This window comes from Oryctolagus cuniculus, chromosome 11 (assembly GCF_964237555.1).
Source record: "Oryctolagus cuniculus chromosome 11, mOryCun1.1, whole genome shotgun sequence".
NCBI lineage: Eukaryota > Metazoa > Chordata > Mammalia > Lagomorpha > Leporidae > Oryctolagus > Oryctolagus cuniculus.
The window spans coordinates 14,691,595-14,717,920 of NC_091442.1; the positions used below are offsets into that span (position 1 = coordinate 14,691,595).

The 26,326-nt window shown below is 58.4% G+C and overlaps 1 protein-coding gene across 7 annotated transcripts in view; it reads right to left on the reverse strand.

Moving 5' to 3' along the window:
* Positions 1-614: 614 nt before the first annotated feature.
* Positions 615-26,326, reverse strand: part of HNF4A (hepatocyte nuclear factor 4 alpha) — a 59,953-nt gene continuing 34,241 nt past the window's right edge. For 2 of the 7 annotated variants that reach the window (XM_070051815.1, XM_070051816.1), the window contains exons 2-11: positions 21,381-21,555; positions 20,244-20,338; positions 15,499-15,605; positions 14,673-14,828; positions 11,391-11,478; positions 10,389-10,544; positions 8,086-8,322; positions 7,195-7,344; positions 4,500-4,652; positions 615-3,675 (exon numbers count right to left, since the gene is read on the reverse strand). In XM_070051815.1, the coding sequence (XP_069907916.1) occupies positions 3,533-3,675; positions 4,500-4,652; positions 7,195-7,344; positions 8,086-8,322; positions 10,389-10,544; positions 11,391-11,478; positions 14,673-14,828; positions 15,499-15,605; positions 20,244-20,338; positions 21,381-21,555 (1,460 nt within the window). In that variant the 3' untranslated portion in view covers positions 615-3,532. Of the gene's footprint in view, positions 3,676-4,499; positions 4,653-7,194; positions 7,345-8,085; positions 8,323-10,388; positions 10,545-11,390; positions 11,479-14,672; positions 14,829-15,498; positions 15,606-20,243; positions 20,339-21,380; positions 21,556-24,783; positions 24,901-25,152; positions 25,431-26,326 lie in introns of those variants that run through there. The other 5 variants (XM_051845027.2, XM_051845025.2, XM_051845026.2 and 2 more) reach the window with 5 other exon arrangements.

Here is a 26,326-nt window from a genome sequence, read left to right on the forward strand (position 1 = left end):
CTGCTCTCCTCACAGGCTGGCAGCTCTCACGGTGACTACCGTCTCATTCAGTTCCGTCCTGATGTCCCTGAGGGAGGTGCCCCCTCTGCTTTCCAGGCGAGGCTTGGAGAGGCAGCATCGCCTGCCCAGTGGTACACTGGCCCCCAGGACATGTGGCTCCAAGGCCAGAGCTGTTGTCCCCTCTGTTTGGGAGGAGCTCAAGGGGTCCCCTGCCCTCATCCCTGAATGTCCACTCACCTCTCCTCTCTCCAGGAGGATCCACTTTCTCATACCCAGAGGACTCAAAAAGTTTGTGAAAAATGGAATTAAAAGGTAAGTATTTGGGTGCCATGCTCTTCATCTTCCGCGAACTTTTTGGAGACCCCTCGTACAGAGCGCTTGTTGTCAGGAGACCAGGGACAGAGTTGCACGCCCGCATCTCAAGAAAAATTGCTTCCTGTGGGCCTCAGTTTCCTTATCTATAAAGGGGAGATAATCCCCATGCCTGCATGCCGGGCGCAACGACTAAACATTAATGATGGCTGTGAAAGCATTTCACACCCCCGCCGAACCCTCGTCCATCCTCGCCCTCATCGCAAACAGCTGAAAGCAAGAACGGACACCCATGCAAGGACTTAGAAAACATATGTGCCATTTATTTTGTCTTACAAACTTTGTTAAAACATACAAGTAAGAAATGCTTTTTTGCTTCTTTGCCCCACTGGGCGGCAGTGACGGGGCTCAGGGGTCGGCACGGGACCTGAGGACATTCACAGCCACGGGAAGACAGGGGTCGGCCCGGCGCCACCAGCGCACTTCCACAGTTGCTTGATGGCGACTTCACAATTCTCGCTCAGGGCAGATCACAGGAAAGTCGGGAAAGCGATGGCTTGGGCAGCACAAGAAACTGAGGAACACTCGTTTCTGATCGCGTCCACACTCACGGGAGCCGAGTGGATTCTAGAAGCTTCTGGGGGCTTCCTGAAGGGGGTGTCTTGGTGGAGGGATTAATGTGCCCATGCTTACACCCCCACCCCCCCACCAGGTTTTATGTGTTAGGACCACTACGCAGGCAGGAAAAATCTCCAGTGTGGTGTCTTCCACTTGGAACGAGACAGTAAACGTTTCGTTTCCTGCCTGGCAATAAAGCTCGCAAAGGGAAATGGACTTCTCTGGAAAGGGTGGGGTGGGAGCACAGGCCCATTGAAGGCTGCCGTGCAGCCCACTCCGCCCCCTGGGAAATTCTCAGCCGTGTTCCGAGACTGCAGCCAGGAGGTGGAGAGCCCGAGAGTGGGGTGACCAGAGTGAGCAGTGGGTTCCCCGCCTCCCTGGCGGGACGCAGGCCAGTCTGAGCCAGTTGGCTACGACTCCTGGGGCGCTGGAGTGAGCGAGGGTGGCTGAGGCAGGCCTGCGACTCTGAGCCGGGAGCAGCAAACATCTGCTGGGACCAGAGTCTGGCTCGGTGGAGCGGGGGAGGCCGCTCCTGACCACTCTGGGGGTGTGGATTCCTCTTCAGCCTAGGGCCCAGTGCCTCTCTGTGCCTCTTTGGTGAACAGTAACAGTGGTGAACGGTGGGCCCTCGCACGCTGCCCCGTAAGCTAGGAAGGGGCACCCCTGGGCGAGAGAACCTGAGAATTCGATGTCCTATGTCATCACACTTCCGGCTTCAGGACACATCCCTGTTATCCCACCAGCCAGTGGCAGTTTCTAGACTCCCCAGAGCCACCAGGATTCTGTATGAATGAAGTGCCATCTGCTCCGCGCCAGGGCTGGATGCTCCCAGGATGCTCCGTGGATGACACAGACCCCACAGCATCCCTCAGACCCAGGCCATCTCACCTCGGCCCTGTCACTCATTCAAACTCTCCCACCCACAGGCGGCCGGGCCATAGGGGCCTGTCCTGCTGGAACCGGATCCCTGCTGCCTGCCCTGACTTGGGGGAGAGACAGCAAAGGGGCGAGGAGCCGGGAATTCCCCTTCCTACTTAGCAGCAAACAGGATTCTGGTCCCTACGTGAGTGTAAGTGCGGCATGAAGCCAATCTTCGTGCTGGGGGTGGGCGGAGCTCCTGAGAAGAGTGAGCTTTTGGTTTCTGAGGCTGGTGAAGGTATCAAGAAGTCAGCTCCACCCTCAGCTCAACCACGGTGGGGACAGAGGGGCCTCTGAGCGCTCCTGTTCGATCAAGGGGGACCAAGTTCAAGTCCTGACTCAGCCACCTACTTACAGTGTAAGCCTCCCCCCCCCCAATAAAGATCACTTAACCTCTTAAGGGTTCATCTTCTGCAATCATGGTTAGCCAACAGGGAGAACGCAATGAGCTGATGCCTGCCAACTGCCTAGGACGGTGCCTAGGAGCAAGGAGACAGTCCTGGGAGACGCTCCCGCCTCGTAGCCCACCCAAGGACTCCCCCACCCCTTCCTCCGCGTCTACAAGCCTCATCGCTCTCACCGGCATTGCATCCTGACCCTGCCTGAGTTCCCTGCTTTCTCCCAACCTTCTAACCTCCACAGGACGGCCATGTTCGTCTTCTGAAATCCCAGCTCGGTGCACAGCCCTGACGACTCCTGGCCTCAGACCGACACTCAAGGCCCCCTGCTCCCCTGCTTGCCCTGTGGACTCGAGAGAGCCTGTTCCGCTCATAGCACCATTCTTCCTGCCTCAGGGGCCAGGCCTTCACCCAGGCTGCTCTCCCTTGGGATACCCCGTCTCACCTGCGCTACCGTTCAGAGCCCTCCCCTCCCTCAAAGGCCTGGTCCTAGTTTCCAAGACAGTCTCCACCCCCCCCACCCAGGTCTCCCCCTGAGGTCCTGTTGCAGCTGTCAGCCTGCGATTGTTCTCTTATTCTGGACCGCCTACAGTGGTCACCCCTCCAAACATCCACCCCAGCCCAGGGAAGGGAAGCGCCCGTGCAGTTGGAAGAGGAGAAGGGTGTGTTTCCTGTGCTCTGCCGAGTCCCAGCCAGTGCTTCTGGAATGTTCCTGAGATGACTTGGGAATTGGTGCTGAGTCTTGCAGAGAGGTGGCTTTGGGGAAGACAGGATGGCTGAGGCCGGTGATAGTGGAGGGTGGAGAGGGCATCTGGGGTTGGGGCAGCAGAAGGGGGAGGGACGAGGTGCTGCCATCTGACAGGGCTCTGCTTCTGGATGCCACGACCACACTGGGAGAGCAGAGATGCCGGTGGAGGAGGCGGGAGCAGCGCTGGAGCAAGGTCCCATAGTGTCCCGGACAGCCGACCTTTGGGGGTGAAGAAGCTGGGGGAGGTGTGGATGAAGGCGAAGGCAGTGGCTTCAACATGGAAAAGTTGTCCAAGGCAGCAGAGGACTCTCCAGCTAAGGGCTCCCCAAGTCAAAGCCCCACCATCCAGGGCTCGGGTGCTAAAGGGTGGCAATGGGCTGTGGCCCTCAGCCCACACTCTTGGGCCCTTTGCCTTTTCCCTTACTGCTCTGGGACTGGCCCTGCTGTCATGCCTCCCTTTGATGTGACCAGGTGATCACCAGGCACTCTCTGAGGGGGCTGGGGGGAGCCAGCAGAGCCCCCGACCCCCGGCCGCTTGCTAGATGACTTCTTGCTTGGTGATGGTTGGCTGGGGGATGGCAGAGGGAGGCTTGACGATTGTGGCGATGGCCCCCGGCAGGAGCTTGTAGGGCTCGGACCCTGAGCCACCTGGTGGTGAGGGCTGTGGAGTCTCAGGGGTGGCTGGAGGGACAAAGAGACAGAGATCGCTCAAGATCCCAGCCTGTGCTGAGCAAATAAACTCTGAGACTTAGTCTCCTCTTCTATAAGTTGAGAACATTAAGCTAGCTAATACTTAAATTAACATAATGAGACCCAAGGCTCACTGGCTTTAAAAATACCACTTCTTTGATATTTAGGAGATGAGCAACAGAAACTAACTGGCTTCATCTCCACTGCAGGTTTAGAGCAAACTCTAACCAAATTGGCCAACTTCATTCACTGGACAATTTTACCCCAAGAACAACCTCGGTGAAATGCCATCTCATCTCAGGGGCTTCCTCTTTCCACTGCTAATCTTATTTTTTGACAGGCTTTCAACAATGATGAACTCATTCTTGGGAGAGTTCACCTCTAACCCAGTGGACATCCCTGTGCGGTGCACTGTCTCCCACCGTGTAATGGATGGCCTTCCACAGCCGGGCAGCTTCACTTCGATGGACAGTTGTCACGAGTGGACTGTGTTACTAATGGAATTCTCTCCAGTAACTATCATCAGCCAGTGGATGATGAAGTGCCATTAATTATTATTCATTATTATTAATTATGTATAATTAATGAGCAGACTGCCTCTCCCCATGATTCCTACCCAATCCGCTCACCCGGTGGATGGCTTCACTCAGTGGAGGTTGTCAGTCACCTCACTGAATAACCCAACAGCCAATCAGCCTCGCCCTTCCCTACTTGGAGCACAGAGGTCTGCTGTATCCAGTGCCGCCTTCTAGCCTTAACCCTCTCCTCTTAGGACCCATCCTCACCCATCCCAAGGGAGAGCCTAGGTTGCCCACCTGCCTGCCCCCTTGGCCGGGGCCACTCACACATCTGTCCATTGCTGAGGTGAGTGGGCATCGTGTTGGCCACAATGACGTTGGTGCCCATGTGTTCCTGCATCAGGTGAGGGTGCAGGGGGTGGTGGGCGTGGGGTGCATCACTGGAGGACCCTGTAGGCAGAAAAGGAAGAAATCAGGGTACAGTGTCTCAGCTGGGACCAACTGGAGGCCCCAAGCACCCCCATCTTCTTCAGGTGTGGCTCATCACCTGTCCATCCAACGTCTTGAGTACCCATTCCTGGGTTAGTAAACTTGGGCTTCATGGGGCATGGAGAGGACCCCAAAATCAAGAGGGCAAAAGTGATTTGAAAGAAACAAGGAAAGGGGGCTGGTGCAGTGGCACAGCAGGTTAAAGCCCCAGCCTGCAGCGCTGGCATCCCATATGGGCACGGGTTCAAGTCCTGGCTGCTCCACTTCTGATCCAGCTCCCTGCTGATGTGCCTGGGAAGGCAGTGGAGGATGGTCCAGGTCCTTGGGCCCTGCACCCATGTGGGAGACCCGGAAGAAGCTCCTGGCTTCAGACTGGCTCAGCTCTAGCCATTGTGGCCATTTGGGAAGTGAACCAGTGGATGGAGGACCTCTCTCTCCGTCTCTACCTCTCTCTGTAACTCTTTCAAATAAATAAAATAAAATAAATAGATAAAAAGAGACCTCTAAAGTCCAGCTGTTTCTGTGATAACCAATAATTAATGAGCACCTATCACATGCCTAGGACTTCTTTTTATTGTACTTTTCATGTTTTACATAATCCAATCCTCACAAAAATCCTGCAAAGTGGGCACCATTATTGCCCTGTTCTTTAACAGGTGAGCTAACAAGCAAAGGGAGATGAGCTTATCCAAGTTCATCTGGCAACAGACCATAAGCTCCTGATCCTGGTCTCACGGACACCTGACTCGCCGTAGCCCATGTTCAGAGTCAAGGTGAGGGTGAAGTGAGCCACATGACACTGGCTCTCCACCTGGGACGACCTCACCAGACCTGAACACAGTTTTCGGCTGTGACCACTTGGGAGGTGCTATTAGCATCTCATGGGTAGAAGCCAGAGATGCAGCTAAACCATGTACAGGACAGTCCCCCCCCTCCCAATCACGAAGAATTGTCTAGCCCCAAATATCAACAGTGCTGAAGCTGAGATGCCTTGCCTTTGGCCACATCATCTCCAGGAACAGTGTCACCGCCAAAGCCTTGAGTTTGCGCATCCTCACTTTGATTTCACCTCCTATCCTCCCAGCTCACTTAATCTAGGACCGTCACTGCAAACGTGCCTCACCTCACTCACCTCTGCTCGTCACCATCCACCACCCCATCTTCATTGCGGCTTGAGTCTGGCTGAAATTCCATGGTCCATCAGTAGAGTCACTCCCTTCCGGCCATCCTCAACCCCCTCCTAGCTCCTCTTCCTAGCAAAACGTTTCCAGGGCTGTCTACTCCAGCTCCATGTCTGCACCTTCCTTCTCACTCTGTAACCATTCCAACCTGGTCTGCATTCCCATGGCCATCTGGCACCACTGTCAATGCAGTTGCCAAGAGCTTCCCTGTTGCCAGTCCCATGGACACCTCCGTCTTCCTCTCCCCCCTCCACCTCTCCATCCATTCCTCTCTCTATCTCTCCCTTTGTAGAATGTAAACCTTGCTCTGCTCCTAGATTCTGCAACTCCCCCAGGTTTGTTCCTCTCCCCCTGGCTGGTCTTCCTCCATTACCTTCCAGGGTACCTGCTCTTTATCTGACTCCTGGATGCTGGAACTTCACAAATCTGTGTGTTTGAGCAACTGACTTGAACATTCAACTGCCTCCTTGATAACTCATCCTGGATAGAGAGAGTCATCCCACAGGTAACCAAAGTCCAAGACCATCTCTGGGGTCACCCTCACCACCTCCCCATGCCCAGCCTCAAGCCATTTCTTCTGTCCTCCTCATCTTGGAAAACTACTCCAGCACCACTTCTGCTGTTCAAGGCAAAAGCCTACACTTTATCCTCGGCTCTTCCTCCCCACATCCGATTGATAAGTCCTTAGGATTCTCCCTCCAACAGATGACCAAGAGCATCTGCCCACTGCATGTCCCCAGCCCCAACCTCCGGGGCTTCCCATGAGCAGAGGTAGTAGCATTCTTAGGGGTCTCTTGCTCCACTCTGTACCCTTCCCACAAGTCACTCTCTACCCAGCAGTCAGAGCGGTTGGCTGATTCCCACTCTACTTACTGTAGTTGTCATGAGACCACAGTCCATGGCCTACAAAGCCATATGCTTGTGATCTGGTTTCTGCCCAATCTACACCTTCATCTCATCCAACTGTCCCACCTCGCAGCTTGTCCTTTCCAGACACACACTTCTCCTGCCCCACAACCTTGAACTAGCCACTTCTGCTTGGTACGTTCTTCTTTTGGCTTTTAAATCTGGTTTTACATCAGGTCCTAGCACAAAAGTCAACACTTCAGAGAAACCTCCTTTGGCCAACCTTTAAGGCCTGCTTTAAAATTCTACCACAGCCAGCATTGTGATGTAGAGGGTTAAGCAGCCTCCTGCAATGCTAGCATCCCAAATGGGCACCTGTTCAAGTCCCTGCTGCTCCACGTCCAATCCAGTTCCTTGCTAATGCACCTGGGAAAGCATCAGAAGACGGCCCAAGTGCTTGGGCCCCTGCCACCCACCTGGGAGACCTGGAAGAAGCTCCTGGCTCCTGACTTCAGCCTGGCACAGCCCAGGCCATTGTGGCCATTTGGGGAGCGAACCAGCAGATGGAAGATCTCTCTCTCTCTCTATCTCTCTATCTCTCCCTCTCTCTCTCTCTGTAACTCCGCCTGTCAAATAAATAAATACATCTTTAAGGAAAAAGACCTCTACCATATTACATGTTTGTTTCAAAATCTGTAATTGTCTTCTTTATTCTATATTTGTTTATTGTGTGTTCCCGGGACCCTTTCTACACATACACACACACACACACACACACACACACACCTGCACACTCACCTGCGCATGCACACATACAACATCCAGGAGGCAAAGATGTTGTTCCTTGCTAAGTCTCCAGCACTGGAAACAGTGCCTGGCACAGGCTAGGCTCAGTGCCTGTGCACGAGGACCATTGCCCCTGCTCCCATTTTTCTGATGGAGAAACTAGGGCATGCCAGGTTCAGCAAGTTTCCCAGAGCCACACAGTGAGGCAATGATGAAGCTGCCAAGGGAGCGCAGGTGAGGCTGGTGTCCCAGGAGGGGTCCCCTCTCCTCCCCTCCCCACCCCCCCTCCCCGTCCCCCTCCCCTCCCCCTCCCATCTCCCTCCCCTCCCCTCCCCGTCCCCCTCCCCTCCCCCTCCCATCTCCCTCCCCTCCTCCCCTCCCCTCCCCTTCCCTTCCCCTCTCCTCCCCCTCCCCTCCCCTTCCCCTCCCCTCCCCCTCCCCGTCCCTCTCCCTGTCCTCCTCCCCCTTCCCCTCCCCTCCCCTCCCCTCCCCCTCCCCTCCCCCTCCCCTCCCCGTCCCTCTCCCTGTCCTCCTCCCCCTCCCCCCTCCCCTCCCCCACCCCCTCCGGGGACAGGACGGACCTCCCAGCAGCATCTCCTGCAGTAGGTTGTCAATCTTGGCCATGCCGAAGAGCTTGATGAACTGGATCTGCTCGATCATCTGCCAGGTGATGCTCTGCAGCGTGGGCAGCAGCAGCAGCAGCTCGCCGAAGCGGCCGCGCGAGTCGTACTGGCGGTCGTTGATGTAGTCCTCCAGGCTCACCTGCACCTGCGACCGCAGCCGCTTGATCTTGCCCGGGTCGCTCAGCCCCTTGGCGTCTGCAACAGGAGGGCGCGTCAGGGCCCAGCTGGAGCACTGGGGAGGCAGAGCCCCCATGTTCCCAGACAGGGACCCCTGGTGGCCCGAGGTCACTTGGGAGCCTTCAGCAGCCCTGGACCGGAGCTCAGGGTCTCAGCCAGCAGAGTGTGCAAGCACAGCATGGCTTCCTAGACTCTGGTAGGTAAGACATGGGCTTGACTATAGACGGGTAGAGATTGATGGAGAGCCAGAAGTCCACATTCAAGCTCTGCCATTTCCTGGTGGTGTGACCTTGGGCAAGTCAATCTCCCTGTGCCTTACTTTCCTTATCTGTATCCTCCTCACACGTATCTTGTTGTAAACTAATCCACACAAAGTGTTTAAAGTGGTGCATTATGGGCTGGTGCTGTGGCGTAGTAGGCTAGGCCTCTGCCTGTGGGGCTGGTATCCCACATGGGCACCAGTTCAAGTCCCAGCTGCTCCACTTCCGGTCCAGCTTTCTGCTATGGCCTGGGAAAGCAGTAGAAGATGGCCCAAGTGTTTGGGCCCCTGCACCAGCTTGGGAGACCCAGAGGAAGCTCCTGGCTCCTGGCTTTGGATCAGCACAGCTCCAGCCATTGTAGCCATCTGGGGAGTGAATCAGCAGATGGAAGACCTCTCTCTGTATAACTCTACCTCTGAAATAAATAAAATCTTTAAAAAAATAAAATAAAGTGATGCATTAGTGAACATTCAGTGGTAAGTGGGGGTCATCTTCTTCACTGCTATGATTCCTAGAGATGAGCTCTGTGCACACAGGGCCCTGGCCCTAGGGACGGCTCTCAGCCACAGGTGGCAAGACAAGAAAAAGTGCATCAAAGCACATAACTGGGGACAGGTATTTGGGCTAGTGGCTGAGATGTCGAGTCTCACATCTGAGGGCCTGGGTTCGATTCCTGGCTCTGGCTCCTGACTCCAGCTTCCTGCTAATGCAGACCCTGGGAGGCAGTGGTGATGGCTTAAGTGATCGGGTCCCTGCCACCCACATGGGAGACCTGGATATTATCCTCAGCTCCTGGCTTTGGCCCTAACCCAGTCTTTTTTTTTTTTTTTTTTAAGATTTATTTATTTATTTGAAAGGCAGAGTTACAGAGGCAGAGGCAGAGAGAGACAGAGGTCTTACATCTGCTGGTTCACCCCCCCCCCCAAATGGCCACAACAGCCAGAACAGTGCCATTGGACCCTGGAGCTTCTTCTGGGTCTCCCACATGGGTGCAGGGGCCCAAGGTCTTGGACCATCTTCCACTGCTTTCCCAGGCCACAGCAGAGAGCTGGATTGGACGAGGAGAAGCCAGGACTCGAACTGGCACCCATATGGGATGCCAGTACTGCAGGCGGTGGCTTTACCCACTACACCACAGTGCCAGCCCCCCCAACCCAGTCTTAACTACTGTGTGCAGTTGGGGAGTGAATCTGTCTGTGTGCCCACGACTCTCAAATAGATAAATAGACTTAAAACATGTTTTGAGAAAAAGAAGCAAAAGTGAAAGAAAAGGTGAAAGAAAAGGAGGAGGATGGGAAGGAAAAGTCCAGGCCTGTGGAGTCAGGGTGCCGTGTCTCGTCACACCAGCCCAACAAGCTTTGATTTGCCTCATCCGATAAATGGAGTTGACTGGGGCCACTGCTGTGGTACAGTGGGTTAAAGACCCGGCCCGAAGCACCGAAGTCCCATATGGGTGCCAGTTCGAGTCCTGGCTGCTCCACTTGTGATCCAGCTCTCTGGCTGGGAAAGCAGTAGAAGATGGCCCAGGTGCTTGGGCCCCTGCACCCACATGGGAGACCCAGAAGAAACTCCTGGCTCCTGGCTTTGCATCGGTGTAGCTCCGGCACCTGTGGTCATCTGGGGAGTGAACCAGCGGATGGAAGACCTTTCTCTCTGTCTCTACATTTCTCTGTAACTCTTTTAAATAAATAAAAATAAATCTTTAAACAGAGGTGATAAGGAAAGCCTCTCCTGGTTGTCATGACAACAAGATGAGGCTGAGAACTGGCTGAGGTCTGGCAGGGGCACTGGAGCATCAGGGACGGGGCAGGGGTGGGGGTGCACCTGGGTCGAAGAAGATGATGGCTTTGAGGCAGGCATACTCATTGTCGTCTATCTGTAGCTCCTGGAAGGGCAGCACCAACTCATCAAGAATGCGCATGGACACCCGGCTCATCTCCGCCAGCTCCGGGCAGTGCCGAGGGATGATGTAGTCGTTGCCTGGGCGGTTGGGGAGGGAGACGGGATGGGACAGAGATCTTGGTTGGCCCCTCTCCTCTAGATTTGGCGTTGTAGTTGGTGCCCACCCAAGAAGATCTGTGCAGATTTCATGCCCATTTTATAGATGAGGAAGGCGAGGCCCAAGAGGATAAATCGCCCAAAATCATCAGCCTGGGCCTGGAAGGTGGCATTCTAGGACTCCTCTGACATGACTCAGGGTCCATTTCCCAGCATGCCTCACAAGGTGGATGACATTCAAGGGCCACACGGGAGGCACCAGGGACCAGGTTCTGGGACTGGACTGCCCTCGTTAAATGGCTCTGCCACTTACAGCAGAGTGTATTCTGGGTAAGTTACTTAACCTCTCTGTGCCTCAGTCTTGTCATCTGTGAGATGGGGATAAGTAATAAGACTTCCCCACCTGGGCTGCTGTAGGAAAAGAGGCAAGGCTTGTCAAGTATTATGCGAAGTTCTTAGCATCGAGCGGAGGCTGCATAGCATTTAAAACGCTAACTATGTCACGGGCACAGGGCACTGGGCTGGGGTCTGCGCCATCCCTGGCCACCTCTTGCACCCACTCCAGGAGAACACCTGAGTGCAGGTGTAATTCCAGGGAAGACCCCGAGTGCATTCTCCCTCGAATGCCCGGGAAATTCTATCTGTTGCAGTCCTACTTCCTTGCATCCAGCAGAGACCTGAGTTCCGGAGTCCTCCAGTGGCAAGCCCCAGGGCAGGGCCATTCGCAGTCCTTCTGCCTGGCCCCGGCCCGCCACCATGGGAGTCTTCCTGCTGAGCATCCCCCACCCCCAACCCCGGAGCCCTGGCCGGGCCAGGCGGCCTCCTCACCCAGGAGCAGCACGTCCTTGAACACCATGGATCGCTTGGTGGCTCCAAGCAGCAGGTGCTCGCCGGCGTGGGCTCTGAGCAGGGCTACCTGGAAGAGGAGAGAGATGGGGTCTGGCATCTGCAAGTCCGCTTAAGACTCCGTCCACCTTCCTCTGTCTGAACCACAGTAGGATGGGCAAGTCCTGGAACTGGCAGACCCAGGGACCTGGAAAAGACTCGGCAGAAACCTGGAAGGGGAAAGAACCCGCTCGCAGAGCTAGGAGACCTCACGCCGACCCTGCCCGTGAACTGCTGTGTCCTCGGGCCAGTCGCTCTCCCAGCATGCCTGGTGAAACTGCAAGCAACATTGTGCTGTGCTTGCTTCAGGACAGCGGCTCCAAGGCGCCCGTCAGATTCTCCCACAGGCCTGTGAGCCCCCAAAGCACTGACGCCAACGGCCCAAACTCCCACCCATAGACCCCCCCATGGAGAAATATGAGGGGTGCATTAGGAAAACTCAGATTCTTAGGCCCTACTAGCAGAGGTTCGGAATCTGGGGGTGAGGGGCGGGCCCAGGGATCTGCATTCAACAAGCTCCCCAGGGATTCTGGAGTGCGGGTGTGTGGGGGTCACCATGAGCCCCCGCCCCGCCACACACACACCTGACTCTAAGATTCTAGGAGTGGGGAGAGCACAGCAAGACCTCAGATGAGGATCTGGGATCTCGGGCTGGCCCTGCTCAAGGCAAAGGCGGAGCCTGGTCCTCGGTGGGGGCCAGGCGGGGGCCAGGCAGGGGCCAGGCAGCCGTGCAGACTGAGTCGGAGGTGGGGGTGCAGCTTGCGGAAGCCACCGCCTGCCCTTTCAGGGCCATCTGCCTCAGCGCTCGTGGGAAGACCCAGGGTGGGCTGCTGCCCACAGGAGCACCAAGCCCGTAGCCTCCGGACCCTGTCTGCAGGGTCAGGTTAGGGAGCTTGTGGCCCCGTAGCAAACCCAGCCAAGGGTTAACAAGCTTCCTTCCCCTCGCTCATCTGATGTTCACTCCTTCAGCTACGCATTTCACAAGCTGCCAAGTGCCAGTTATGCTTTCAGACAATGGGGACACCATGGTAGAGAGAGACAGGGGCTCCAGCTTCACAGAACTCCCCTTCTGTGGGAGGACAGAAAACGGAGCAGGAAACAAGCAGAGGAGAGCAGACTGAACAGGAAGGGAGGGAGGTGAGGCTGCACGGGGAAGAGCAACGCGGCTGCAGAGTCGCAGGAGCCGCAGAGGCCGGAGAAGGCCTCCCCAGCGGGGCGGACTTGTCTGAGGCCTGGGAGATACCTGGTAGAGAAAGCACGCGATACGGGGCCAGCGCTGTGGCGTAGCACATAAAGCCACTCGCCCACAATGCGGGCATCCCATGTGGACGCCAGTTTGAGTCCCGGCTGCTCTACTTCTAATCCAGTTCCCTGCTAATGCGCCTGGGAAAGCAGCGGAAGATGGACCAAGTGCTCGGGCCCCTGCACCCACATGGGAGACCCGGATGGAGCTCTGGGCTCAGCCCCAGCTGTTGTGGCCATCTGGAGAGTAAACCAGCAGATGGAAGCTCTCTCGCTCTCTCTCTTTCCATCCCCCTCCCCACCCTGCCCTGTCTCTTCCTCTCTCTCTGGAACTCTTTCAAGTAATAAATTTTTTTAAAGCACCCAATGCATATTCATTTGAAGGAAGAAATGATAAGATGTCTTTGCATCCATGCGTCTCACACCTTCTGTCCCCCCATGGTTAGAACCTCATAAGAGAGGCAGAAAGAGGAACAATGGGCAGCAGCCATGGAGGCGAGATCCTGGTGGCCCGCGCGAAGGGTGCTCATTACCGGGCACCTGCTGGATGCCGGGCGCTGTGCGAGGTTCCCCTGGTTGCCCCAGCGGCTCTCTAATCACCAGACAGAGGGCCTGGTGTGAATCCTGGCTCTGGGGCCAGCTTGCCCGTGACATCAGGCCTATCACTTTCTGCCTTTCAAGGCCTCAGTCCCCTTATGTAATGGTATCCTGCCTCTTGGGCCTCAATGGATTGATGTCCAAAACAAATCAAGAAGCGAGCTGACTTGGAAGCTGGCTCCTGGGACAATTTTGCCAGAACTGGACTGTGCTTTGGAGGACGAGGCTCCCAAGTCTCCCAGGTGTGCCTCACCCCCACCAGCCAAGATGGGCTCTGTGTGCACCTCCAGTGGGTTCCCAGGTTCAACCCTGTGACATGGCGGCTGTTCTGGGGGTGGGCAGGCGGCAAGGGCGGGGAGGGGGGACAGTTAATGATTGTCTTGTGTTACCGGCCACCCATCACTGCCCTCTGAGAATGCTCTGAGCCCCGGCCAGGGAGGTTCGGGTGGGAAATCGAGGTTAGCAATTGCCCAGCTTGGGGGTGTCCTGTTGCCCTGCTGAGCCCTGGGAAGGAACAGGAGAGATTAAACATTAATGCAGACCCTCCAGCAGGGGGGACCTGAGCATGGGGGGTAGGGGAGAGGGCAGGGGCAGCTTGGACAAGATCCTTGCCCCACCACTCTCCGGACCGAGGGAGGGATCCAACCCCTGTGGGTTCACAGAGCGTCCCACCATGGGGCACAAGTAGATACTCCGGGACAGGCTGGCCCAGCTCCCATGACACGGAGCAGCTGCCGGGCCACCCGGCTTCTCCAAAGCGCTAAGATCTAGCTGCCCCGTCCACCTCTTGTGCAGGCACACTGGGAGCTCCCTCCAAAGCTGGGAGGGTGGCCCAGCCCTGCTCCCCTCTCCCAGGGAGGGAACCCATTTGTGCAGGCAGGCCGCCTGTGGGTGCTCGGTCGTGAGGCTTTTCACTGTCCTAGCAATGTGCTTGATCCTCCCCAAAGCACTCTGAAGAGGATGTGATCATTCCCACTTCACAGAGAAAGGAGGCTCAGAGACAGGAAGTGACTTATCCAGGGTCACCTAGGGAACCAGTCTTAGGACCAGAGTTTAAGCCCAAGTCTCCTGATCCCTGGCCCTAGTCCCTGTCCAGCATTCTCCCTCCCAGGAGAGCTGTGTGGGGCATGAGTTAGGAGCTTGGACTTTGGAGCTCTCCTGTCTGGTCCTAATCCCTGCTGTCTTGTATTCTGGCTGTGTGACCTTGAGTGAGTTACTTAACCTCTCTGGGCCCCAGTTTCCACACCTGCAAGATGGGAATGACGGTACCTGCCTCCTAGAGTCCTGGAAGGCTTAAGGGAGCTAATATTTGCAAAGTGATCCTGCAGTTCCGGGCACACAGGTCCAAGGCTCGGGGGGCTGGCAGGGCCCCGCCCATCGCCTCACCTGGTCATCCAGGGGCAGCTCGCAGAAAGCCGGGATGTACTTGGCCCACTCCACGAGCACCAGCAGCTGCTCCTTCATGGACTCGCACACGTCTGCGATGCTGGCGATCTTCTTGGCGCGGATGTCGCCGTTGATGCCGGAGACGGGGGAGGTGATCTGTGCGAGACGGGGAGGTGCTGGGGAGGGCCGGGCCCCTCCAGGCTCTGTCGCCAGCACGGAGCCCCTCCCGGGAAAGCCTGGAAGCAGCTGGACTGCGGGTCCTCCGAGCTCTGAGCAGCCGTCAGAGGAAGGGGGCAGACGGGAGGGCGAGGGCTCCCTCTGGGCATCTGTACCCTCTGCCCCCTCCGCTGCCAGCTCCTTAGAGCCCCCTGGACTCCTCGGCCCTCAAGGAGAAGCGGAGCACAAGCCGCCATCTTCATCGGATGGATGAAGCCACCCCGGCCCAGAGCGGGGCTGTGATTTGCCCAGAGCCACACAGCAAAGGGTTGGCTGAGTGCCTGTTTGCTTCCTGCGCCCTTTAGAACACTCCTCTGGGGTCTCCCGGCCAGGCTGATCTCAGGCCCCTGTAAGAGCAGAGCCCCTGTGTGGCCTGTGGAACATAGGCAGTCGCATGAACTAGAAAGACCCCCAGAGTGCTGGGTTCGAATTCCGTCTTTGCTACTGAAGTGGCTGTGCAACACTGGACTTGGCTTCCCCTCTGGGATAGCTGGGGTCCCTTCTGTGTGCTGGCCCAGGGCCTGGCTGGGGAGGACAGAAGAGCAGGGGGAGAGACTCCTCTGCAGCATGGGGGGGTCCCTGGTGGGGGTGGCGGGCGGCCCCCCGGTACCTGCTGGGACAGGAGCTCCGCCTGCAGGAGCGCGTTGATGGAGGGCAGGCTGCTGTCCTCGTAGCTGGATCTCCGGGTGCTGATGCGGTCTCGCTCATTCTGGACGGCTGTGAAGAGGCAGAGGGAGGTGAGGGGGCAGGGAGGGGACGGGGAGTGGCCTGGCACCGGCAGGTGCGGACGAGGTGTGAGAAGAGAGCCGGACCCTCAGGCTGTCCTGGAGCGAAGGAGGCACAGTTAGAGGCAGGAGTGGGGGGAGGCAGCCCGGAGGACAGAGCCCGGACTAGCTGGGGGGAGCGGTGAGGAGGGAGTCTAACTCAGTGTGTGGAAGAACTTTCCAGACACCCTGAGGGAGGGGCCCAGCCATCGCTGGTGGCAAGCAGGTCAGAGACGGCCCCGCAGCCCTGGAGGTGGACGCCGGGGCCTCTGACCAGGCTACAGGTCTTCAAGCTCTGACTCTAAAATGAGTCTCTTTCTTTCCAAACAAATGGCTCTGGCGACACGGAACTGGCCCAGGGATTCCTGCACAGGGGGTGGAGGCCTTGGACCGGGGGACGCACCTGCCCATCAGCAGGGGCCAGGGTCCCATCTGTGCTGACCTTCCCAAAGAGAGCAGAGGCAGGCCGCCTCCCTGACCCCTCGCACAGGGCTTGCTGCTGCTTCCCGTCACACATGTCCCTGTGCGAATGTTGCTCTCTCAGACCCCCTCTCCAGCCATCCCCCTCCTTTATTTTCCTTCAAGGCATTTCTTGCAGAATTATCGGGCAATTTCTCTACTGTCTGCCTCCCTATGGAGATGGAAAGCTCCAGAGAGCCAGCCCTTCATCCACCTTGCTCACTGCTGAAGCCCTGACGCCTAGGGCGGAGTTGGGGCACAGCAGGTGCTCGTTAAATGTTTGTTGAGTGGGTGCAAGAGGCGCAGGGCGAGACAGGCTCTGTCTCCTCCCAGCATCCTGCCCATGCCTGCTCGCCCCGACCCCCAGCTCCTCGGCCTTCTGCCAATTTCAAATGCTGTTAAATGCAAGTGTAAAACCAGCTAGTCTACACCAAAGCCGGCAGGATCCCAGGGTGGGAGATCTCCTCTGGAGCCCGCAGGCCATACCTGGGCCCTGGCAGTAGGGCTTGCCGGCTGCCTGCACCCACCAGGGCCCTGATGGTGGAGGCAGGCGGAGGGAAGGGGCTGCCGTCAGCTCAAGGCTAGGCCGGCGTTATCAGGCCCGGCGCGAGCCCAGTCACGGAATGATGTTTTCCAAATGTTTGCTCAGTATTAGCAGGGTCGGGGACCTAATGTAACTTCTATTGAATATTAACCAGCTGGGCAGAGGCGGGAGATGAGCCTGTCTTCCCAGGGAACCCCTGGGTGGGGGTGGGGGCGGGACCCACCAGAAGCTCCCACCACCTGCCCGCACCCTGCACCACCTGCTCTGCTCTCTGGCCTGGGGTTCTGACACTAGAAACTGGATCTTGGTCCCGGACTGACAGCTGAGGCACGCCAGGTGTCTGCCTGGCCTCGGGTTAGAGGTCAGAGGTGGCTGCTGGCTGTTGGGCTCAGGGACCCCAGGATTTGCCCTCCAGGAACCCCCTATGGCCTAGAATTTAGGCCCCTTCCCTGCAGTTGAGAGAATGGTGCAGGGATTTAGACCACAAGACCACACCAATCACTCAAGTTCAATTCCCTGGTGCCTGCCCAGCTCTGGGGGCCTGAGCTCCACCTCTGACTCATCACATGGCCTCTCTGGCCTCAGTCTCCCTCTCTGTAGAGTGAGGAGAGGGAAGAGTCAATGAAGTCTCACAGCCCCGGCTGGTCCATAAATCCTGCGCTTGCAGCTCACACTTTCTGGTCCTTATGGGTTTCAGTCCCAGCTGCTCCCAAGGCCACCAAGAGAAAGACACGAACACCTGTGCCCCTCGCCTGACCAGAGAGGCTCCCACGGACAGGTTTGCTTGGCTCTGGCAATTTCCCATCAGGCTGGGGCGGGGCGCGGGCCCTGGAGGACTTAGAGCCAGTGAGAATCTAACTTCCCGGGGCTTGAGCATGGCGGCCAGAGAACACGGTGCTACCTTGGCCCTTCCTCAAAGCGACCCTGTGGCTGCCTTCCCAGTAATCCAGGCTTGTGTGGAAGCCCCGGCCTTTTACTAGTGCATACTCTCCAGCCTCCCTACACCAAGAAGCAAACGGCTCTTCTCGGGGCTGAGCCAGGGCCCAGTGCCTGGGGCTCACTCCCCTTCTAGGCGCTGGGGCCCTGCGGCTGTACCTCAGCTCGGTGGAGGACTGGGGGACAAACACGCACGCACGCTGTGGGCGGTGTGGACAGGTGCACCCAGGTAGGTCCTTGGCGTCACGGCCAGACCTATGGAGTGGGCAGGCAGCATTACCGAACCCTCCCTTTTATGGGTGGGAAAGTGAGAGCCACGGAGGGGCAGAAAGTCCTCTAAAGTCATACTGGTGACAATGACTCTGCAAGTTTAACGAGGACTGGCCACACGCAGGACCAGCCTAGGTAGGTGGCCATATGCTCAGGTGGGCTGCCTGTCCCTCTCCCAACTGCCCATCATAAAGTCTGCAAGTTCAACATGAGAGCCTTGGTCTCCCAAACCCCGTGCCCGCGGGACAACACCTGGCTCTGTGTCCAGACCAAAGCGCATAAAACGAGCAGGCTGAATGGCTGCAGGTGCTACAGAGATGGCCCAAGGGTTCCTGAGCACAGCGGCAGACTCTGCGTCACCTTAGCCCTCCCTGTGAGAACCACAGGACGCAGGCCCTTAGGCCACAGGTCGCAGTCTTTTGTGTGTCTTCCGCTGTCCATCACACATCACATCCCCATTCAGAACATTCCCCATTCTACAAAGCGGTTCTGAACTTGGACATACAAGTGGGTGAGAGAGGCTCAGCCCCATAGGAAAGTGGGTAGGGAAGGGGAGGGGGGTTGGCCATTGGAGAAAGCTCCGCCTCACGTGGAGGACCCCGGAGGACTGGGCACGGGGGTCCTGGTGTGTGGAGCAGGAGGGGGGCCTTGGAGACCACGCACTCCTTCATAAACATCAGCAGGCTCCGGTTTTCCAACAGAACTCATGAGCTCAGACTGAGGCCCTGCAGGGGTGAGGCACAGAAGGTGTTTTGGGAACCGGTGTTGTGCCTCCACAGGTTACGTGGCCGCCCGTGCTGCCAGCATCCCATATCAGAGCACAGGTTCGAGTCCTGGCTGTTCCACTTCTGATCAAGCTCACTGCTAATGCACCTGGGAAAGCACTGGAAGCTAGTCCAAGTGCTTAGGCCCCTGGCACCCACGTGGGAAACCCAGATGGAGCTCCAGGCTCCTGGCTTTGGCCTGGCCCAATCCTGGACATTATGGTCATTTGGGGAGTGAACTGGCAAATGGAATATCTCTCTCTCTTTCTCTCTTCCTCTCTCTCTCTCTCCCTCTCCCTCTCTCCCTCTCCCCCCTCCCCCTCCCTGTTTTTCTCTCCTTCCCTCTCTCCCTCTCTCTCTCTCCCTTGCTCTCCTTCTCCCTTCTTCTCTCCCTCTCTCTTCCTCTCCCTCTCCCCCTCCCTCTCCCTCCCTCTCTCTTCCTCTCCCTCTCCCCCTCCCTCCCTTTCCCTCTCTTTTCCTCTCCTTTTCCCTCTCCCCCTCCCTCCCTTTCCCTCTCTCTCCCTCTCTCTCCCTCTGCCTCTCCCTCCCTCTGCCTTATAAGTAAATAAATTTAAAAAAAATAAATGTGTCTGAGAGAGGTGGCAAAGAAAGCAGGAGCTGAGAGGCAGAGGAGGGTTCGGGGGAGGCTGCCAAACTGTGCTTGCCTTCTTCCTCCTCCTCCTCCACCTCCTTGGTTGGCGGGGAGGAGGCTGGGTCCCAGGCTCCTGCTTCCGGGCTGGGCTGGGGGCGGGGGAGGGGGGTATTTGTGCAGGACCAGACTGAGGCTTGGCCGGTACAGCACAACGGCGGGCTGTTAGTGAGGGTCAAGGCTCATCTCAGCACCAGGAAGGGTGTGCAGAGGAGAGAAGGAAATGAAGAGATTTGCAAATGAACTTGGGTTACTCTGAAAAGAAGCGAGGATTTGTGCTTCCAGAGCATGGGCTGGAAACAGCTCTAAATGCTCCCGGGGTGTGTAGGGCACACAGTGGGCAGCATGGAGCTGTTGTCCGGGCAGCAAGGAGCTCAGGGTTCCGGCCTCAGCCCTTCCCATGGGCCCTGGACCAGCGGCCTGTCCTTTGAGGGCCTCAGTTCCCTCCTCCACGACAAGCAGGGACCGGAGAGAATTCCGGCCGCCCTGCAGCGAGTCAGTCGTGAGAGCGAACTGAACTCTCAAAGGCAGAGGAGGCTCAGCCCGGGGGTGCACCTGCTGGAAGCAGACCTCACAAAAGCTGTGCTCTGACCATCCCATCTTCAGCCACACAGAGCGAGCCTGACACCTTGTTCCCGCTTTCTAGAACGTGAAAGCTTTGGCGGTGACCTGACACACAGGGACAAAGGAATGCGGCGCACCTGTCGCTGCCAGGCCGGTCCCATCTGTGACGGCCGGGGTGGGCACGGGGAGCTGAGAGTGGGAGCTTATCTCGCTGAATCGTTCTCAAGACCCAGCCCAGCCGCTCCCCATGGCCAGATCTGCAGGCCCTCCCTCCCTTCAGCCATTTGCCAGTCACCCAGGGGCCTGTGGCCGAGCCATAAAGTACAGCTCCAGTTGTAAATGGCTGTGGGCGGCGTGGGCGTGGGCGTGGGCATGGGCGGGGCAGTGGGGGAGGCTGAGGCTCACCTTCCTTCTTCATGCCAGCCCGGAAGCACTTCTTGAGCCTGCAGTAGCGGCACTGGTTCCTCTTGTCTTTGTCCACCACGCACTGCCGGCTAAATCTGGGGAGGGCTTCGGATGGTTGGATGGAGAAGACACAGCCTCCAGACCCCCTCTCAGACTGAGGGAGGCCCCTGGCCTCCGCCTGCATCCCCGGGGGTACTCCTGCTAACCCACCAGCAGCTGTAGGGGGCCCCAGAGAGTCCCACCTGTCCTGCTAACCACGAGGAAACTGGGGCTCAGAGAGGCAACACGTGGCCTCGGGTCACTCAGCCAGTTGCAGGGACAAGTGAGCCAGGAAGCTTGGCTCCTGGAGTACCAGGGCACTGCCAATCCGGGCACATCCTAAAGGAGCCCAGGGCCCTCAGCAGGCTCCCAGCTCTGGCTCCAAGTCCATCCTCGGGCCACACAAGCCTCTCTCTGGATGGGGCTAGGAGACAGCAGTGCATACAGAAGTTGGGGTGGGGCCCAGAGGAGTAGCCCTGACTCCAATGTTGATTCAAGCAGCGTGACCTGGGCTGAGTTCCCAGCCCTCCCGGCCACAGCTTCCTCATCCATAAGATGGGAATTATAAGCGTGGCCACCACAGAGGGGTGTGACAGGTGACAGTCACAGATGGGCCTGGCACAGCATGTACACTGGGCAAGGGCTCACCATGGGTAGCTGGAGTGGGTGCACCATTGTCGTTACCCAGAGCAGAGCGGAAGGTGCATTTGAAAGAGGGGGTGCCTAAGGCTTGGGGAGCCCCTGGGCAGGTGGAAAGGCAGGGAGCTCATTCCCACTTATCCCAGGCTGGGCTCGCTGCTAGGCCTCGTGGCTCCCCACTGCTAAGCGGGGCAAATAATTATAGGCACCTAGAGACTTGGCGTGGGGCCTGGCAGAGGTCCACGCTCAGTGAAGGGCAGCTGGCAGCTTTGGGATCACTGCATGGGGTTCCCAGGAGAGATGGATTCATGAGGCCCAAGAAATCAGAGAGCCTTGAAGGCCTTGAAGGCTGCATGCCTCTCGGAGCCACTCAGAGAGAAGACAGACCCCAGGGGGACTCGAACCCATGCACGTCCATTCCCCAGCTGGAGAAACTGAGGCCCAAGGGGGGAAGCTCACCTGCAGGAGTACATGTGGTTCTTCCTCACGCTCCTGCGGAAGAAGCCCTTGCAGCCATCGCAGCTGGAGGCGCCGTAGTGCTTGCCCGTGGCCCTGTCCCCACAGATGGCACACAGGGCGCTGACACCCAGGCTGTTGGGCGCGTTGAGGTTGGCGCCTTCTGATGGGGATGTGTCTGTACGGGAGAGAAGGCAGTGGTCTCAGGAGGCGCAAGACGTCAGAAACCCTCTCCCACTTTGTGGGCACTGTGCCCGGGCCTCGGCCAGACCAGGGGGCGTGCTCTCCCTCCCACCATGGCCGCCTTTTGCATCTGTGACGTGGCACGGCTGTGACGCTGAGTTCGCAGTCTTCCGTGTTGGGCTGCTTCTCCCTGCGCTAGAGGGTGGTGGCCCAGCTTCCCCGGGAAGGTGTGGAAACCTGGCCACCTCCTGGGGCACATGCGACCTTGTGGACGCCTTGTTGGGCAGAAGGAGCTGTGGAAGGGACAAGCACACCCCCCAGCTCCCTCGTGGAAGGAGTCCTGTCGCTCACTTCTCACTGGGTGACCAGGCTGGGGCCTTCAGCTGCTCCCTGGGAGCAGGGAAGACAGGCAACAAGAACAAACCCTCACTGGGGGCAAGAGCTGGGATCCACTGTGGCTGGAAATTCTTCCCTTTCCCACAATGCCTCTGGCCACTGTACCTGGCAACCCCTGTGTGAGCCCACAGCCCCAGCCAACCCCGCAAGGCACTGGGCACCCCTCCCAAAGACTTCCTGTCTCAGAGGCCAGCGCTGCAGCTACACAGATGTGCGAACAGGGAGGCAAGGCTGGTGGCCGTGGACAGCTCCCTTTGGGCAACAGGGCTCCCTCGTGCCGATGCCACCACTAAGTCATCTGTACGTGGGCCTCAGTTTCCCTAGCTGTCAAAGGGAGCAGTTGGGCTGGCCCAGCTGTTTGCTTTTAAATTTTCACAACATTTTCAGCAGCTGAAGTCCCTTTCTGGTCAGCAAATCTGCCACCCAGGATAAGCCCTCTGGAGAAGATGCACACCACGGACAAGCACACGTGTGCACACCAGCAGAGTCCACACATATGTTTCCTCAGACCCCTGCCTCCAACCCTGGACTTCTAAGGGATGTGCAGCTAAGAACCAGAGGGTAAAGCCACTGCCTGTAGCGCTGGCATCCCATGTGGGCGCTGGTTTGAGTCCCAGCTGCTCTACTTCCGATCCCGCTCCCTGTTAATGTGCCTGGGAAAGCAGCAGAAGATGGCCCAAGTGCTTGGGCCCCTAGCACCCACGTGGGAGACCTGGAAGGAGGTTCCTGAATCCTGGCTTCGGATCAGCCCAGCTCTGGCCATTGCGGCCACTTGGGGAGTAAACCAGTGGATGGAAGACCTCCTCTCCCTTTCTCCCTCTCTCCTCTCTCCCCCTCCTCGCGCTTGGCACACAGCAAGCAGTGCCTTGGTATGGGTGATACGATGCCGGCGCCCAGCCCCCAGCACCTCGCCTTCCTGTGGTCCCTGGCTTAATACCTGCTAAGGCTCCGAGTGTGCCCAGAGCCCGGCCCCTCCACTGGGTGAATTATTCCTGGAGACGGGGATAATTGTTAAGCCGCATCCATGCCCTTTCTCCCTCTGCCTCTCCACCCCTGACCCCTGGGGAGAGCTGACCCCACATCTCCCAGACATCCAGGCGGAGGCTGGGGAGGGAGCTCCCCTGCCCTGGGTGGGATGGGCCGGGTGCTGTGCCCACCGAGGCCAGCGGGTCACCCATTGTCCAGGCCCGAGGCAGGGGGCTCAGGGAGGACGAGGGGCTTGCCCTGTGTTAGCACACGGAGCTGCGCTGAAGGCCCAGGCTCGCTCTGGCCACGCTCCGCGTGTTGGGGCGTCTGCAGGGCCCTTGTTGATGATGTGGAATTTGAGGGTGGGTGGGAGTGGATCATCCTTGGAGCTTCAGAGCCCCACACGCACACAAAACACTGCGGGACACCTTCGCACGGCCCCCGCTCTCCACAAACCCTTCCCGCAGCTGCCCCGAGACTGGGGTGACTCAGGCGCCATCTCTGACTTCTCTCCTGGTCGGCCCTGGGAACCAGGTGTCCGTCCACCCCCATTTGGCAGGTAAGAAGACTGAGGCTCAGCGAGGGAAATGGCAGGAAGGATCGACGCTGGACTGGAGCCCAGATATTTCTGGCCCCGGCGCCGTAAGCGTCTCATCTTCGGGACCCCCAGGTGAGGGGGTCTGGCCTCTGCCTCAGGAGCACAGGGTTCCTGGGCTCTAAGTGATGTCAAGGCCAGCCCCAGGGAGCAGCCCGGGGCTGGGCGGCGGCCAGGGAGGGTGGCAGCACACACTGTCCCTGCAGGGTCACAGGACACCCCTCATGTGATCCCAGGACATTTGTAAAAGCAGCCAACCAGCAGGCCTGGGTCACGAAGTCCTTGCTGCGGAAGACAGCAGGGGCCGAGAGAGGAGTGATGTGGTGCACGACACGGGAGCGGGGTGGGGGCAGCAGCCAGGCTGACCGGGACCAGGAGCAGGGCCTGGCCGTTGTCTGCTCTTCCAAGCTGAGCTGACCGCAAGCTTTCCAGGCCTCCTGACACCAGCGAGTGGCTCAGAGCCACGGGAGCAAGGCGGGTGGCAGGCCGACCTCGGCCCCCATGAGGGCCCTTCCCCCCCCCTCCAACAGGAGCTTCCTGGCTTTCAGGCCTCACCCCTCCTCCTCTGCCTTGTGGAGAACGGTCCACCACGACAGATGTGCCACCAGCCACGGCGGAATGGACACAGGCGGCTGAGACAAGCAGACGCGCAGCTGGTGGGAATCTCACTTGGCCGATGGCGATGTCAAAAGCCTTCCCTTGGGTTCTGCAGAACTGTGGACAGCCCAGTGCTGGCCCCCAGGACAGGGAGCTGTACACACAGCAGGCACCTACACAGGCACCTGGCAAGGTGCCCTCGGGGGATGCCCATCCAGAAAGCACAGGGCACACACTGCGCCCATATCCACAAGCCTGTTCCGTCCATGACCCACACTCACAGCATGTGTGTACAAATATCCACACACACACACATTCACAGCACTCCCACACATAAGCAAGATGTGGGCACCCCAAGGAGAAATGAACACACACAGACCCACCATTGAACAAGTACAACTGGAGAGAGAGCGCACGTGCGCGAAGAAACATGAACAGGCACATGTATCCGCACAGGCACACGTTTGCCCATGCAGCACGGGGCCTTACACGCACTTACATGGACATATGTGACAGTACACCGCCGCACACACGCACAATGCATGCGGCTGTCGGCCCCTTTGTTAGCAGAGCCCTTTTTCTAAACTCCAATTCCTCATGGGGGCCCCGAGACACCCCAAGGGCAGGTGTGCCTCCCACCACCGTCTGGGGACAAGGACAAGGACATACCTCTCCATCTCTCTGCACCTACGCCCAAGGAGACCAAGAAAGGGCTGTGCTGGGCTGCATTGCTGGAGCCGGACGCCAACAGGCAGCTCACCATTGTGCCTCTGTCCCCGTGACACCCGGCAGAGCAGCCAGGAGCCAGCGGGGACTGGAAGGGCCTGAGAGAAAGACCTGGGATCTACTTTGGCTGGAAATTCGCCCTTGATGGGCTTCCCTTTCCCACAATGCCTTTGGCTGCTGTACCTGCCAACACCTGTGTGAGTCCATAGGACCAGCCTACCATTTTCTGTCATTCTCCTCCCACCCCAGAGTTGAGGGCCAAAGTGCCACTCCCGCACCTGGGCACACCTGGGCGCACCTGCCCCCACCTACCATTGCCCATCGCCAACACCTGCACGTTCTCAAATTCCAGGGTGGTGTAGGCCGGGTCCAGTGCAGCGCTGTAGTCGGCCATGTCCATGTCGACGAGGGTTTTGGAGAGGCGCATTCTCCCCCTGCCTCCACGCCTCGGCCACCTGCCCTGCCCAGGGTGCCCACCCCGAAGGCTCCAGGCGAGCCCGGCCCCCCCGCCCTCCGCCCTCCCACTGCCTCCTCCCAGGGGCCCTCTCTGCCTCCCTGCTGTCCAAGCTGTCCTCTGGGAGGTTCTGCGGGAGTCTGGGCCTAGCCTCTGGCGGGGCGGAGGCTCCGGCGGGGAGGGGTGGGGGTTAATGGTTAATCGATGGCCCAGTGGCCGCTGGGGGATAGGCTGGGCGGGGCGGCAGAGATTTGGCTGTTTGTTGCTTTCTGACTGACACCCGGGGTGCTAATGACAACTGTTGGGGCCCTAACTCAACAACAGTCGGTTCTCCAGCCTGCAAGGCGGCCACCCTCTCAAGCCATGGTCACCCCAAATTGGGTACTGGCAGTCCACCTCCAAGGTGCCCTGACTCAGTAACTGCTAGATGGCCGGCTTCTAGTCTCAAGGCGCCTGCCAAGATAAAGCGGCGAGCACTCCAGCTGGCCACCCAGCCTTCCGATCTTCCTTCAGAACGGGCCGGAAGCTTGTCAGGGCCAGGGCCACCTGTAGCTCCCCTCCCCCTGCCCCCTGGGGTCTCACTACAGCTGGGCCAGTCCCTGCTGTTGAGGCCCGGCCTGTCCTGCCTCCCCAGCCCCCAGAGCAGGCAGAGACGCCCCACAGACCTGGCTTTGCCTTCAGGCGCCTGCCCCCTGCCCACTGTGACTCTGGGTAAATGATTGTCCTCTCTGAGCCCGGTTCCCTTCTCTGTGGACAATCGAGACGGCACCAGCAGGCACCAGCAGACGCCGGGCCACCCCCGGCAAACACCGCCCCTCTGCTGCCGCCCTCTTCCTGTCCTGCACCCCGTTTTCTGCCTCCCTGCACCCATGCCCTCCCTTTACATTGTGGGTGCTGCCATGCAGATGCCCAGGGCCCGTGCTCAGGAAGGCCCTGGTTTGGTTTCATGCTCGGCTGCTGGCGTCTTGAAATTCTCCGTGAGTCTGGGACAAGGAACCCTGGACAACTTCTGCCCAAGGCCCACCCTGCCCT